The following is a 14,756-nucleotide window of genomic DNA, read 5'->3' as shown; positions in this document are numbered from 1 at the left end:
TGTAAAGACAGACTTTATTCTCTAGAGTGTTTATCTGTGGAATGTGATGTAAGACATCAGACAGATTATTGAATATCACTCCGATGATATTGATGTTCTAAGAATGAGATCAGTTTGAAAAATAAACATTAACCAGTAAACATTGTGAACTAGCTACAAGGGGCCAATCTCTCTCTCTCTCTCTCTCTCTCTCTCTCTCTCTCTCTCTCTCTCTCTCTCTCTCTCACTCTCTCTCTCTCTCACACACACACACACACCCCTCCAGAGGTGCTTTATAAGAGCTCGTCTCATGTGTATCTCACTCCAGTCTCACTGAGCTCTCCATCTGTGTGTGTGTCTCCATTGGTCCTGATCTACAGAAGAATATGGCACCAGTCGGGTCCAAGAGGGTGAGTTCGTCGCCTTGGGCTTCTGTTTTACTAATTTGGAGACATTTAATGTAATATTCGACAATATTATTGATCTCCTGCATTGACAGCATTATATGAGAACTGAACTGAGCTGGACGATGACAACACGGTTTTCTCGAAAGCGTCTATATATAAATGAACTAAGTTAACAACTTTTTTTTTTACAACAGATAGGTATGAGCATCACTGAATTTACTTAAGCTGGACTGTGACGCTATTATCTTCTCCAAACAAACTTGGTTGCATTAATTTACTGTTATCTCTGTAAAGCGCTATGTAAATAAAGCTGACCGAGTAACTCGTCGAGAAACTTCCCCGGGTCTTCACATAGTCGCCAGCGCGCTATATCTTTACACGAACAGCGCGATTGCTCACGACGCACTGGATCCTACAGGGTTATTAATTCCAGCTATGAATATTTCATTTATCTCTCTCTACATCAGGAGAAACACACAAACGAGTTAATGCGGTTAACAGATGGGCGCGCGCGTCTCTCTGCGGTGAGTGTGTGTGTTCTCGCCTAATGTCGTGCGCGCGCGTGTGTGTGTTCAGGGTATTCTGGAGCGCCTGGGCGCGGGTGAGGTGGTGATTGGAGACGGAGGGTTCGTTTTCGCCCTAGAGAAGCGAGGATACGTGAAGGCCGGACCCTGGACACCAGAGGCCGCAGCTGAGCACCCGGAGGCCGGTGAGTGTGTGTGTGTGTGGTGTGAGAGTGTGTGTGAAGGCCAGACCCTGGACACCAGAGGCCGCAGCTGAGCACCCAGAGACCGGTGAATGTGTGTGTGTGTGTGTGTGTGTGCGTGTGTGTGTGTGTGTGTGTGTGTGTGTGTACTATGGGTATAGAATTGCATTATTCCAAATAAATAGATTATGATCCACAAAAAAATGTAAAGAGATTCACAGAAATGTATCAAATTCACAAATAAATAGATTAAGATCCACAAATAAATGTAAAGTTTAACAAAAAAATATAAAACTCACAAATAAATGAGATTTGCAAATAAAAATCTATATTTACAATTGTTTTTTTTAATGTTTTATGTCATGTTTTTAAATACACAGCAGGTCCATGGATCTAATGATCTATAGTATCGTTACATTAAATGTGTCATGCATTTAAAAGTGAAATACCCAGCAGACAAGCTATTTGCATTTATTTATCCATTAAAACACTTATCACACAATTAATATTTCATATAATTCAGACTTAATATTTTACTGTAAAAATTACTTACAGCATCCAAAATGAATGCAAAAATCTATTTTTTTCATGATCCACTCAAAACCCCAGTACATGCTGTTACATCTTCAATGATGGTCATTTAGGCTGATATTTGGTATTCTACATAATAGTTATGTCCTATGGTTAGCTATTTGTCACCACAATTGTACTTTAAAAGACAAAAGCATCCCTTTTGTCATTTATTGCATCGTGTCTACCCCGTGCGAGTCTGTCTAACGTTACACTGGACAAAGCAATATGAAGGTAAATTAGTAGCAAAACTTGAGAGCACGTATATGTGAGTTGGAGAACTTGTACAATAAATATTCGTACGTGTACGCGAACATTTACACTCACAGCTCCAGTGTGAAAACCTGTAAAATAAAAATCTGAAAATGAACTCTGAGATTTGCACTCCCAGTCAGACGATAGTCACAAACCAGTATTCTGAATTTGAAGCTGCAGTACAAGTGTGTAAAATGCCATTCACAAAGATAAAACGACAGACACAAACTTGCAATACAAATTTGCACTTCTTCTAACATTCAAATTCGCAGGACAACCTCAAATTGGCACTTGCAACATCTCAAATCTGTCACTGCAAGTTCAAATTTTGCGCCCTGAGTCCCTGACTATTGTTACTCTTTTCGCTCTTTTTGCAAAACTAACTTGTGCACTTGTAACTCAGTAGTGGGGAGAGAGAAAACGGGGCGGGAGCAGGGGTGTTCAAACGAGCCGTTTTATTGGTTGGCGCCTCACCAATGAAATGGGACTTCTATTGTACGAGATGAAGTCACGAAACTCGTCTCCTCGTGGATATTCTGAAACGCAAACATTGCTTAACCCTCAGGTGCTCTTCGTTTTTTTCGGAGTCACACTTGTTATCTTGCCGGTCAAAAGTGACCGGACACCTAAAAATGAAACTTTCTCCATCCCAGTAAAACCAATGCAATTTATTTTTGTTCTATAATATTTATTCTTTTTAATTTATCATTTTGAGACAATTTAATTGAATTTATTAATATTTATGCAATATTTATGGTTTATTTTTACCATGGAAAAATATATATATTTTTATATATATATATATGATTTTTTTAAATATTAATGCAGTATTTTAGTTTAATATAGAGTCTAGGCCTTCAGAAAAAAAAATATTTTTTGCAGAAAATTAGCACCATCTGGTTACAGTATAGAGAAAAAGCGTAGAATCATGGTGAGATCATGCCTCTATGGAGAGGCATGTGAATTCCCCAGCTGTTTATGAACCCCTTTTTTGTTGTTGTTGTTGTTGGTGGATTTGAATATGTAGTTGAAACAATCTCAAAAACAATTTCTTATAAAAAAATTGACAAAAAACAAAAAAAATCACTTTTACAATTTCCCATTCATTTCCTATGGGGGTCATTTTTGACCAAAGACCACAAGTGTGACTATTTTTTTAAGACCACTTAGCATGCTCAGATCATGACCTCATTTTTTTTGTGTGTTCACATACATAATGCCATAAAAGTCACAAAGTTTCGTAATTTTCTGAAGAAGCTGTGATTTTTAAATATTTAAAACAGATTTCTTTAATCACAATTTATTGGTGTTATTGTGTATAAAAGTGTGTGTGTGTGTAGGGGTGGGTATGTCTGTTTTGCACTCTAGATATTTTAGAGTGTCACCCCTTCAATGCTGAGCACTTTTTTTCTGCATCGTGGCCGATTTGTAGATTGTACACACAAAAATTCTCAAAGTTTTTGTGTTTTTGTCAATTTCCCATTCATTTTCTATGGTCGGTCATTTTTGACCGAAGAGCACAAGTGTGACTATTTTTTTTTTTTTTTACTACTCGGATCATGACCTCAATTTTTTTGTGTGTTCACATACCCAATGCCATAAAAGTCACCAAGTTTCGTAACATTCCGATGAAGCTGTGATTTTTAAAATTTCAAAACAGAAAATTTTTTGGTCAGAAATGACCGAAGAGCAGAGGTGGAAAGAGTACTGAAAATATGTACTCAAGTACAAGTACAAGTAGTTGCTAAAATAATACTCGATTACAAGCAAAAGTACTGGTGTTAAAAATGTACTTAAGTAAAAGTACAAAGTACCCCTCTCAAAAACTACTCAAGTACTAATTACTAATTACTTTTAGCCTGTGATATTTATTTACTTTTATGGAAATCAAGTTATAAAAATGGTCTAATATGATTATTATTATTAATTAATTATAATGCAAAATAAATAAGCTTATTGGGTTATTTTATTTATAAACTTCTTTTTTTTTCTTTTTTTTTACAATAAAGATTTCCAAAAGTACCCTACTAATATTTCAAAAGTTTCAAAAGTTATCAGCATTTAGCACTGACACAAATGTGCCATCTAGACAGACTGACAATCAGTGCAGTTACTGTTATGCCAGTGGGTCATGGCCGGCAAGATACTGTTTTTATGAAAGAGTCATTATTAAACTCTTCATTCTAAGCTTAAAACACGGATTCAATATTAATAAAACAATGTGTTCACAATGACATACAATGTAACTTTTTAATCTAAGTTTACAATGCTAAATCTTTATTACGGTATATGTGCTTGTCACCTGAGTAACGCTGAAGCTTATGTTTCAAGTGATGTTTTTAGTCAAATTATCGTGAGGTCTACCCAACTTTAAAAACAAAAACAACTGAACTATCACATATCACTGCAGAAACAAAGTTTCTATAAAACGTCTCCTTTCCTTCCTCTGTATAACAACAACTCCTCCATGTGGGGTCATGGGCACTCGTCATCTGGTATTTCTTCGGAATTTTCAATGAATTCAGTGTCTCTAATGTCCATGTCCATTATGGCAAAGTTCTTTGATAACACTAAAATACAAACTGAAGGACGTGTGAGGACGAATATAGCTCTCCAGGAACCGGGCTTTTTTCCCGCTCCAAATACAAGGGTTTTTATTGGCCCGCCCACGATCAGTTATTTCCATTGGATACCCAAATGCTGGTCAAAGATTTGAATATTTGTTGAATTCAAATTGTACAAGTACTCTGAATTAATGGGATTTTTAAAGTAGTGAAGTACATTACTTAACTTAATTTGTACTCAAGTACAAGGAAAATTACAGACTAAAAAATGTACTCATAAAAGTACAAGTACACGAAAAAACTACTTAATTACAGTAATCTGAGTAGTTGTAATTCGTTACTTCCACCTCTGCCGAAGAGCACCTAAGGGATGCATTACTGATATTAAAAGAAATAAATTAAGTTATTAAACTTAGTAAACACCATACTAATATTTACAGAAAAGCAGATGAGCACAGAATATGATGAAATAATAAAAATCTATAACAAATTGTGTGTTTTTTTTAATAACTGTAGGTCCATTAAGCCTCAGTGAGTGTTTTCTTGGTTTTCTATGAGAGGAAAATGCTTAACTTACAATTAAACAAGTTGCGTTCATATTCTGCTCAATTGCTTTTCTGTATGCTTTATTTATGGTGTTTCCTGAGTTTGGTCTTTTAATGCCACTGTCTTAATTTAACATGTTGCGTTCATATTCTGTATTCTCCTTTTCTATAGTATGTATTATTAGTATGCTGTTTACTAAGTTTGATAATATAATTCATTTCTTTTAAATCCGTCTAATGCATTAAGCCATGTTAGCGTTTCAGAACATCCACGAGGAGGCTGGTTTCGTGACATCTTCACGTACAATAGAAGTCCCATTTCATTGGCCAGGTGCCAACCAATAAACCGCCCTCGCCGCCACTGAGTTACAATAGACGGTGGGCCGAGGGGAGATTTCGTGTTTTCAGACAATCTGTGGGGATGGATAGTATAGTGATACACTCTGCTTTCCATTTTTATTGTGGAGTAAAGAAGTGTGTGCAGGGTTTAAAGGGGAAGGGGTTTTCTCCTCTCCAACCTTCATAAGCTTTACCTGCCATTCAGCTGGTAGTTTTTTTCTCCATTCTCTTTGGATGGGGGTTCCCATACATCCCGAATGCGTCTCGGAGGGCTTTACACCTGGCCTCTCCATCACAGCCCCTGAAGCACATGCATGATCATGACAGTCATTCAGGAACATGCTATATTGTATCAGAGTTAAGATCCCTTATTTGTAAGTGTGTTTGCACAGTCTGCCCAGATCAGTTGCAGCGGGTCATGTTTGTGTTTTGTGTGTGTAGTGCGACAGCTGCACAGAGAGTTCCTGCGGGCCGGCTCTAATGTCATGCAGACCTTTACTTTCTACGCCAGCGACGACAAGCTGGAGAACAGAGGGAACAAGCTGACGTACACCGTGAGCCACACACACTCTCTCACTTTCACACACACTCACAGTCACTTTAACACACACTCACTCTCTTTCACACTCTCACACGAGCTCATGGTGACACTCATCCTCCCCGCGGCTCATGTTAACCCCAAACTCTTTCTATTCAAAATTAAGTGTGCATCAGAGTGTTCAAGACTCAAGGACTTTTGCCACACTTGAACCATGAATACACACAACAAACTCAATGGAGTTTTGTGGTTGAAATTTAAAATAGTGGTTGCTGGTGTGTGTGTGTCTGAGCGCAGGGCCAGCAGATTAACGAGGCGGCGTGTGACCTCGCCAGAGAAGTGGCCAATCAGGGCGATGCGCTGGTGGCGGGCGGAGTCTCGCAGACACCCTCGTACCTGAGCTGCAAGAGCCAAGAAGAGGTCACCAAGATCTTCAAGAAGCAGCTCGACGTCTTCATCAAGAAGAATGTGGACTTTCTGATCGCAGAGGTGAGGAACATCATCACATTCAGAGCTCATTCTAGATCCCAGACAGCGACGGAGCCAGCCCAGGCTCTCCTTTATAGAACTGTGTCCTTACTGAAAGTGTGTGTGCGCCGAGAGCCAGGAATGGGGTTATAAAGGGGATTAGCGCAGGCTCTGGCGTACGCTGCTTTACAACTCTGAATATTTTTAAGCGTACGCCAGAACCTGCGCTACTCCCCTTCATAACCCCAGTCAGAGGAAGATGGAAGACACGCGTCTCCTCCCCGGAGTGACCATATATGAGCTGACCAGGCCTCGCTCCCTATATCCTCATCTGCATATCATCTGCATATGCACATTCATCCCCGATATCCATGTGTAACGGGACGAGACATTAGGAGAATATGAGAGACGGATGTACGTCACAATACAGTGCTAACAATCATTTAGTGGCTGATCCTTGCCTTGTTTATGAATAAAGAAATCAAAATACATTTCAGAGACAGTTTTTCTCAATCTTTTCCACTGGCCAAATAGTGTTATTAATTGTATTATATTTTTAATGGTAACAGATATGCGTTATTGTGCATTATTGATCATTATTGGGTGTAAATATTTCCTCAGAGCACGAGTTCTGCTGTTATCATGTGCTAAGCAAACAATAAAACACATGCCTGGAGAAGTGTTCAACAGCAGCGCATACACTACTAATATTTCTATTGATCTGAATATAATTTAATGTAATTATAGTGCCATTAATCTAAATGTGTATATCAGTTGTAAAACAGAGTTTAAATCTTTCTTTTATTTATCTAAACTGTTACTGTGAACATGGACAGTATTTATGATTAGGACTCATAATGAATATTACAGTGGTTTTCTTCCGTCAGTCCCTCAGATCTCCACCGGTATCGCCAAACTCCTCCGTCTCCAGACTTCCGTAAGCAAATATTCCCGTCACGTGTGTTTTTATAACTTATAACTGGTGTGTGGGAAGTGGCTCGTTCAGGGCCTGTTCTGTGCGACGCTACAGTTACTGTATAAATGAGACCCCGGATGTGGTCTGGATCTGGGCCGACACTGTTGCTGTATGGGATCCCATTAGTCTGGTTATTGATTGATTGATTGATTGATCTGTTGGCAGTACTTCGAGCACGTGGAGGAGGCCGAATGGGCCGTCCAGGCTCTGAAGGCGACAGGGAAGCCTGTAGCGGCCACGATGTGTATAGGACCTGAAGGAGACATGCACGGCGTGAGCCCGGGAGATTGTGCCGTCAGACTGGTCAGAGCAGGTGCGTCTCACAGACACACAGATGCCTTTATGAAGCGGTGGGTGTGGTCTGATGTCCTGTGGTGTGTTTCAGGTGCTGATATTGTGGGTGTGAACTGCCACTTTGACCCCATGACCTGTGTGAAGACCGTGGCCCTGATGAAGGCGGCCGTGGAGAAAGCCGGTCTGAAAGCGCATTATATGGCGCAGCCGCTGGCGTACCACACACCCGACTGCAGCTGTCAGGGCTTCATCGACCTGCCCGAGTTCCCCTTCGGTACACACTCACACACACACACACACACACACACACACACCCGACTGGAGCTGCCAGGGCTTCATCGACCAGCCCGAGTTCCCCTTCGGTACACACACACACACCTGACTGCAGCTGCCAGGACTTCATCAACCAGCCCGAGTTCCCCTTCGGTACACACACACACACACACACACACACACCCCGACTGCAGCTGCCAGGGCTTCATCTAGCCCGAGTTCCCGTTCGATACACACACACACACCGTAATCACTGCTGTAGATCACTCTAAAAACCACTGCCTTAAAAACAACACAATTTGGGTTGATTTTGACCCAAGTAAATATATATAGGACAGAACACCCAGCAAATTGGGTTGTTTATTTAACCCAGCATACTGGGTTTATTAATTATTTTTTTTTTACTTCATATATGAATTTTTGGGTTGTTACGTCTGACCCAGGATCTGGCTAACATGAAAACTACCCAAACATTGGGTTGTAATGTTTGACCCAGGATCTGGCTAACACAAAACCTACCCAAACATTGAGTTTTTACATCTGACCCAGGATCTGGGTAACAAAAACAAAAAAATTACCCCAAAAATTGAAAGACTCAAAAGACTCAAACCAGGATTTGGGTAGAAAAAATTACCCAAGATGGTTTATAGTGTAATAAGATGAACCCCAGCTTATCGGTGTGTGTGTGTGTGTGTCTCAGCCCTGGAGCCGCGGATCCTGACGCGCTGGGAGATGCAGCAGTACGCCAGGGAGGCCTATAAGGCGGGCATTCGCTTCATCGGCGGCTGCTGCGGGTTCGAGCCATATCACATCCGCGCAGTAGCCGAGGAGCTCGCGGTCGAGAGAGGAATTCTGCCCGAGGCCTCGGAGAAACACGGCATGTGGGGCGCTGGCCTGGAGATGCACACCAAACCCTGGGTCAGGGCCAGGTGAGAGAGAGTGTGTGAGAGAGAGAGTGAGAGAGAGAGAGATAGATAGAGAGATTATTGTTTCTTTTTGTATTGGATTGGAATGCGATATCCAACTGCAATCGCTGATTTCTTGGACTGGGCAAATGTCTATTTTCCATTTATTATGAAGTGATTGTTTGTTCTTTACTGTTATTGAAAAGCGTCCTTGAGCTTGGCAAAGGAGCTATAAAAATTAAATGTGCAGTGTGTAAGTTTAGCGGAATCTAGTGGTGAGGTTGTGAATTGCACCAAAGAGTATAGAAGAACAAGAGGCGAAACTCTGATGCTTTTTTGGTAACAGCCACTAGATGGCACTTCGGTAGCGCGGCAGCCATATCGGGGTGAAAATTCCAACTGGAGTTACTGGACTACAGCACAGATAACAGTTTTATGAGGTAGTTTTTTCTTGCATTAGTGAGTATTTCCATTGTATGCAACTTTACACTTTTACTACTATTATTAGTTACCAACTCCACTAGGCCTGAAATATATTTTGGACGTTTTAATCCCCTGGATCATGCTACAAACATGATGATCATTGATGCGCTGTGTCCGTTATCATATAACTAACTGCCACTTTGGACATTGGCTGTGTTTTTTTGTTTGTTTACATGGTCTTGCGCCATTATTATAAGATAGCTAGGCTAGTACTGCAAAAAAAAACTGTTTACTGTAAAGCTATTCAATTGCTGTTATATATCGTCAAACATTTACATTTTAGTACAACATTTATTTGCTGAATTTATTTCATTGATAACTTATTTCTTTTTTGTAAGTAACGTTATGTGAAGGCCTACCTCCCGGGAAATGGTCTATGTTATTATAACTTTATGAACTGATATCACTTTATTCTTACCTATCACACTTAATGTGGAGAGTAATATAATGAATTAAATCCTCAAACTTCCCTGTCTCAAGTTATATGGGGGTAAAAGCCCGGTTAAGTAGCAACTTCTTTTTTAACTGCTATAAAGTTAACTGTTGTGAGTTAAATAATCACCTAGCCTAATTATTTCAACCTAAAAATGATCTCTGCACTGGACTAAATATGTGTATATTATATGACTGCCGAGTCGCTTTCACCCCGAAATGGCGGAAGCGTAGGGCTGCTGATGGGCGCTGGTGTTGCAATGGAACGTTCTATTGGCTTTCACTTCTTGTCAATATACGTTCTTTGATTGCACCCAACAGTGACCGACAGGAAGTGATGTCGTCGTCTGAGACAGCAGAGAGTCTTCTTTACAAAGATCTATTAGGAAATTACATTTACTTAATTATTAAGTAAACCTATGTTATTGTGAATATTATTGTGACTTGTTCATCATTGTTTCAGTGTTCTACTCACTGACTTTAGCAGCTTCTTTACGCGCCGAACAACACAGTGGCGAAACACGTTTGTCCGCTCAGGGCCACTGTAGAAACGTGGATGTAAGCGGACCTGCGTTGTGTGTGTAGAGAGAAACGCCTCATTCTAAGCTTATAGACACACAATGGTTCATTATGTAAAGTTTTTATACACCTCTGAACACATAATAATGTGTATGATATTGCATTTCTGTCAACAGATCCTCCTAAGTATTACACACTGCATTTTTAAACATATTGTTTTGATGATGCCGCTGTGCTCCTCAGGGCCCGTCGTGATTACTGGGAGAAGCTGAAGCCCGCGTCGGGACGCCCGCTGTGCCCGTCCATGTCCACGCCCGACGGCTGGGGGGTCACCAAAGGTCACGCCGAGCTCATGCAGCAGAAGGAGGCCACGACCGAAGACCAGCTGCGCCCGCTCTTCCAGAAAGCCGACGCCAAAAACTGACGGGGTCAGAGGTCGAGCCAAGAGAAGCAACTTCTCCTCCTCGGTGTCGTTTTTCAACCAAACGCCACATGTGACCCTGGAACACAAAACCAGTCACAAGGGTCAGCTTTTTAAATTAGAGATTTATACATCACACGAAAGCTGAATAAATAAGTCTCCACTGATATGTGGTTTGTTAGGATAAGACAATATTTGGCCGAAAAATCTAAACATTAAGAAAATCGCCTTGAAAGTTGTGATGTTCCCGATTGTGATGCATTCACTCTCTAATATAAATGTTTGATATTTACGATTGGAAATTTACAAAATATCTTTATGGAACATGATCTTTATTTAATATCCTAATGATTTTTGGTATAAAAGGAGAATGGATAATTTTGACCCATTCAATGGACAGTTGGCACAGAAACACCCGTGCAACTCGAGACTGGGTCTGTGATCAGGGTCACATGTCATGAATGGGATTGTTTACTTCAGCAGGACCAGACGTTCTGTAGAAACCAAATAAATGTGTTTAACAGTTTAATGTAGCGTTTGGAGGTGTAATCGGCATGTTCTACTCTCCAGTCTTCAGACGACTGCATTCCAGATGTGCAGAACACTCCAGTCTGACGCAGCGTTTCCATTTTTGATTGCTCAATAAACGTCATCATGATCTCACCACTTGCTTTATTAAAGTGTTTCTCCTTGTGGGGAAAGTTCAGCTTTTAATGTAGTTTATGTGTCTATGTTGTGTTTTTAATGTGCTCTTAAGACACACCATGTGTAAATTTACAAGTCGACAGCATTACTGAGTATTTTCTACTTAAAACTGCAGTGAGTGAACCAAAGAAATCTCTGGTGTTTCTGACATCACAAACGACCTTGTAACCGATCAGATCAACGTGTGATCGTCAACCAGTGGATCTCTGAGCAGAGAAAGTTAGTGGAGGCGGTGCTCATCTGCATATTCATATACTAAATGAGACGAGGGTGTCGAGTTACATTCAAGATATTTTAAGCCATGAAGGAATGTCATTTTTTGGTGATCAAAGATGAGTTTTAAGGGACAAAATGATTGACTACAGCAGGCGGACTTTAAATACATAAAAGAACTGGGCCCGTATTCATAAAGAATCGTGAGAATATTAGGTTTCAATCTATATAGTGTCTTATTAACTCACTGTCATCCATTGTCTGCAACACATTTCGGTAACACTTTAGAATACGGTTCCTTCGTTAATGAATAACTACACAAGAACCAATGATTAACACAGTATTAACAATATATAACTATTATTAACTAAAAAGAAACTCTTATTAACGAACTAGTAAGTAATAGCGCACAGATGAAAGTGTTAGTTCATAATTAACTAATTCACTACTTTTTTTAATACTTCCCAGAGAACTACTGAAAAAGTTTATTAACAATCTAGTAACTACTATTAACTAAAAAAAAATCTGATCATGAATTAGTAAGTAATAGTGCGCAGATGAAAGTGTTACAACATACTTCTGTGGGAATTAATTATTTGGATCCGTATTATAAGTGAAGATCATTGGAACTAATAACTCAACATGATTTAGTCATGATTTGTGCAACTGTTTGAGATTTTTGGTGAACTTTAGTGTACTATTAGAAAATGTCTTTAGTAACACTTGAGTCATTAGGCTACTAGTTAGTTCCAAAATATTGATGGTTTAACTTAAAAAAGTAAGTAACCTGGTTGCCTTAAAATTTTAAGTTCATTGAACTGGAAAAAGTGAGTTAATACAATGAAGGAGAATGATTTAATCATCAGAAACTCAAAATTATATGTTCTCTGAACTAAATAAATTATTTAAGTTGATTTGACAAAAGGAAACATGTTGTGATTACTACACCGAAAAAAATATTGTTGGTTTAACTTAAAAAAGTAAGTAACCTGGGTTGCCTTAAGTTGATTGAACTGGAAAAAGTGAGTTAATACACTGAAGGAGATTAATTTAATCATCAGAAACTCAAAATAATAAGTTATCTCAACTAAATAAATTATTATAAAGTTGATTTGACAAAAGAAAATATGTTGTGATAACAAATCTTGAAAATATTTTTTACAGTGGCATGGTCTTCACTTAATAAGGATCCAAATAATTAGTAATTCCCAAAGAAGTATGTAGTAACACTTTCATCTGTGAGCTATTACTTACTAATTCGTTTGTAATTGTTTCTTTTAGTTAATAGAAGTTAGATTGTTAATAAACTTTTTTAGGAGTTCTCTGGGAAGCATTAAAAAAATAGTAGTTATTTATTACTTAATAGTGAACTACCACTTTCACCTGTGCGCTATTACTTAGTCCTTAATCAGAGTTTATTGTTAGTTAATAATAGTTACATTGTACTGTGTTACTCATTGGTTCTTGTTTAGTTATTCATTAATGAAGGAACCGCATTCTAAAGTGTTACCCACATTTCTTCTCCCTCTTCGTCTTTCTGCCATTTTCCTCTTGAGCCTCTTGAGTCCTCGTCCATACTCATAACAATTTTGACCTTAAGACCTCTTTTAAGGGTTAAGAAACTCTATGAATTTTCTTTTTTCTTTACTAGGATTTTTACTTTAATTGTAAGAGTAAACGCCCACATTTGTAAGAATTTTCTTAGAATTTTGTAGCTACTCTTTGTACTAAGATTCTTTATGAATACGGGCCGTGCAGTCTTACTGATTAAACACAATGTGTTTTCTTGCTTAGATAAGAGAGTTTTGTGCTTTAATCCAGTTACAGTATCATTAATGTGAAAGTGCAGCTCTTAAGTCACTTTAACTTAAGCATCATGATCCAGAACTATCTGAATATGAACATCCACTAAAGAAAAAGGAGTTGATTACAGTTTTTCTGAATTGCTAAAACACATTTCTTGAAACTATCACTCACTTTCTCAAAACCTTAATTACAAAACCACACTTTTACACCACATTCACAGAACCTCTGACTCTTCTGGCAAAATCAAACAATTGCCTCAAAACCATTTTACCTGTGCTCAAAATCAAACAAAGCACTCAGATCATACACACACACACACGAGTCAAAATTATAAACACTACAGATCATTCATTAAACACTACATAAAAAATGGAGAACACAGTATTCATAACATGCAGTATATCAGAAATATATTATATTGTAACAAAGTAAACAAATTTTGCAATTATGTAAAAATGTATGATGACAATACAGTATAAGGTGGTTAAATTCTGTACTGTATCCACTGCAAGTATAGTATTGTACTGAATATTGAATAGTAGGCAAATCAAATGTCTGTACACCATCCACCAATTGCTAACTGTGTTAATACAGCAACCCAACTACAACAGCCAAAAAGGTTACAGTAAAAAACTCTCAATGAAAAGCATGTTACAGTAAAGTACACTCAGAGTTGTGCGACTGCAGAATCAAGGTCAGTGAGAGACTGATTCTGCTTCAGCATCATGTTTTTATGTTGGTCCGGCCGGAGGAGTTTCTCAATATCACACACACACACACACACACACACACACACACACACACACACACACACACATCTCTGAGGGAAAGGGAAAAACCCTAAGCAGAGTCAGCATTGACAACATTCTCCACACCTTGCTCTTCCTCGTCCTCGTCCTCTTCCTGATTGTTCCCCTCCTCTTACTCATCATCTTCCTTCTCTCCCTCTTATAGTATATTGTTTCCATCCATTGTTGGTATCAACATCCATCCATTGTTGGTATCAACATCCAGTGCAACATTTTGAGTCAATTGTGGGACTCTGAACTGACTTGTATTATGTACAGTTGGTTTGGACACATCATTAGAAATAAATGTGAACAATTGTGAGTCGTTGTGTGTAAATGGTGACAACTGTGTTGTAGTTGCGTTTAACTTTCACCTACCGGTGTTTAGCATTTTGAAACAAGTGCATCACAGTGCGAAATAGCCTATCTTTTAGTGAGTGAGAATGTGTTTAAAGTTTAAAAAAAAGAGTAGGCCTACATGAGATTTGCAAACAGTGTTTTATTTGCAAAGAGTGATTTATTCGACAAATTGGTTTAGGCTATTGAGAATTTGGTTCACAGAATGGGGTT

At 38.9% G+C, this 14,756-nt stretch overlaps 1 protein-coding gene across 1 annotated transcript; it reads left to right on the top strand.

Moving 5' to 3' along the window:
* Positions 1 to 277: 277 nt before the first annotated feature.
* Positions 278 to 11,337, top strand: bhmt (betaine--homocysteine S-methyltransferase). Its single transcript, XM_039650241.2, has 8 exons — positions 278 to 389; positions 963 to 1,095; positions 5,807 to 5,919; positions 6,201 to 6,392; positions 7,513 to 7,660; positions 7,733 to 7,915; positions 8,615 to 8,843; positions 10,497 to 11,337. The coding sequence occupies exons 1-8, from the start codon at positions 366 to 368 to the stop codon at positions 10,675 to 10,677; spliced, it is 1,203 nt and encodes a 400-aa protein (XP_039506175.2). The 5' UTR covers positions 278 to 365; the 3' UTR covers positions 10,678 to 11,337.
* Positions 11,338 to 14,756: the final 3,419 nt, after the last annotated feature.

Source organism: Pimephales promelas, chromosome 19, assembly GCF_988280905.1.
Source record: "Pimephales promelas chromosome 19, fPimPro1.hap1.1, whole genome shotgun sequence".
In the NCBI taxonomy this organism is placed as follows: Eukaryota; Metazoa; Chordata; class Actinopteri; order Cypriniformes; family Leuciscidae; genus Pimephales; species Pimephales promelas.
Note: the sequence above shows the minus strand (reverse complement) of the source record. Positions and strands in the feature narration are given on the sequence as shown.

Excerpts from the sequence above, each read along its gene's own strand:
- bhmt (XM_039650241.2), top strand. The coding sequence starts at position 366 with ATGGCACCAGTCGGGTCCAAGAGG. Across the intron at positions 6,393-7,512 it reads TGGACTTTCTGATCGCAGAG|TACTTCGAGCACGTGGAGGA; the intron begins GTGAGGAACATC and ends ATCTGTTGGCAG. Across the intron at positions 8,844-10,496 it reads AAACCCTGGGTCAGGGCCAG|GGCCCGTCGTGATTACTGGG; the intron begins GTGAGAGAGAGT and ends TGTGCTCCTCAG.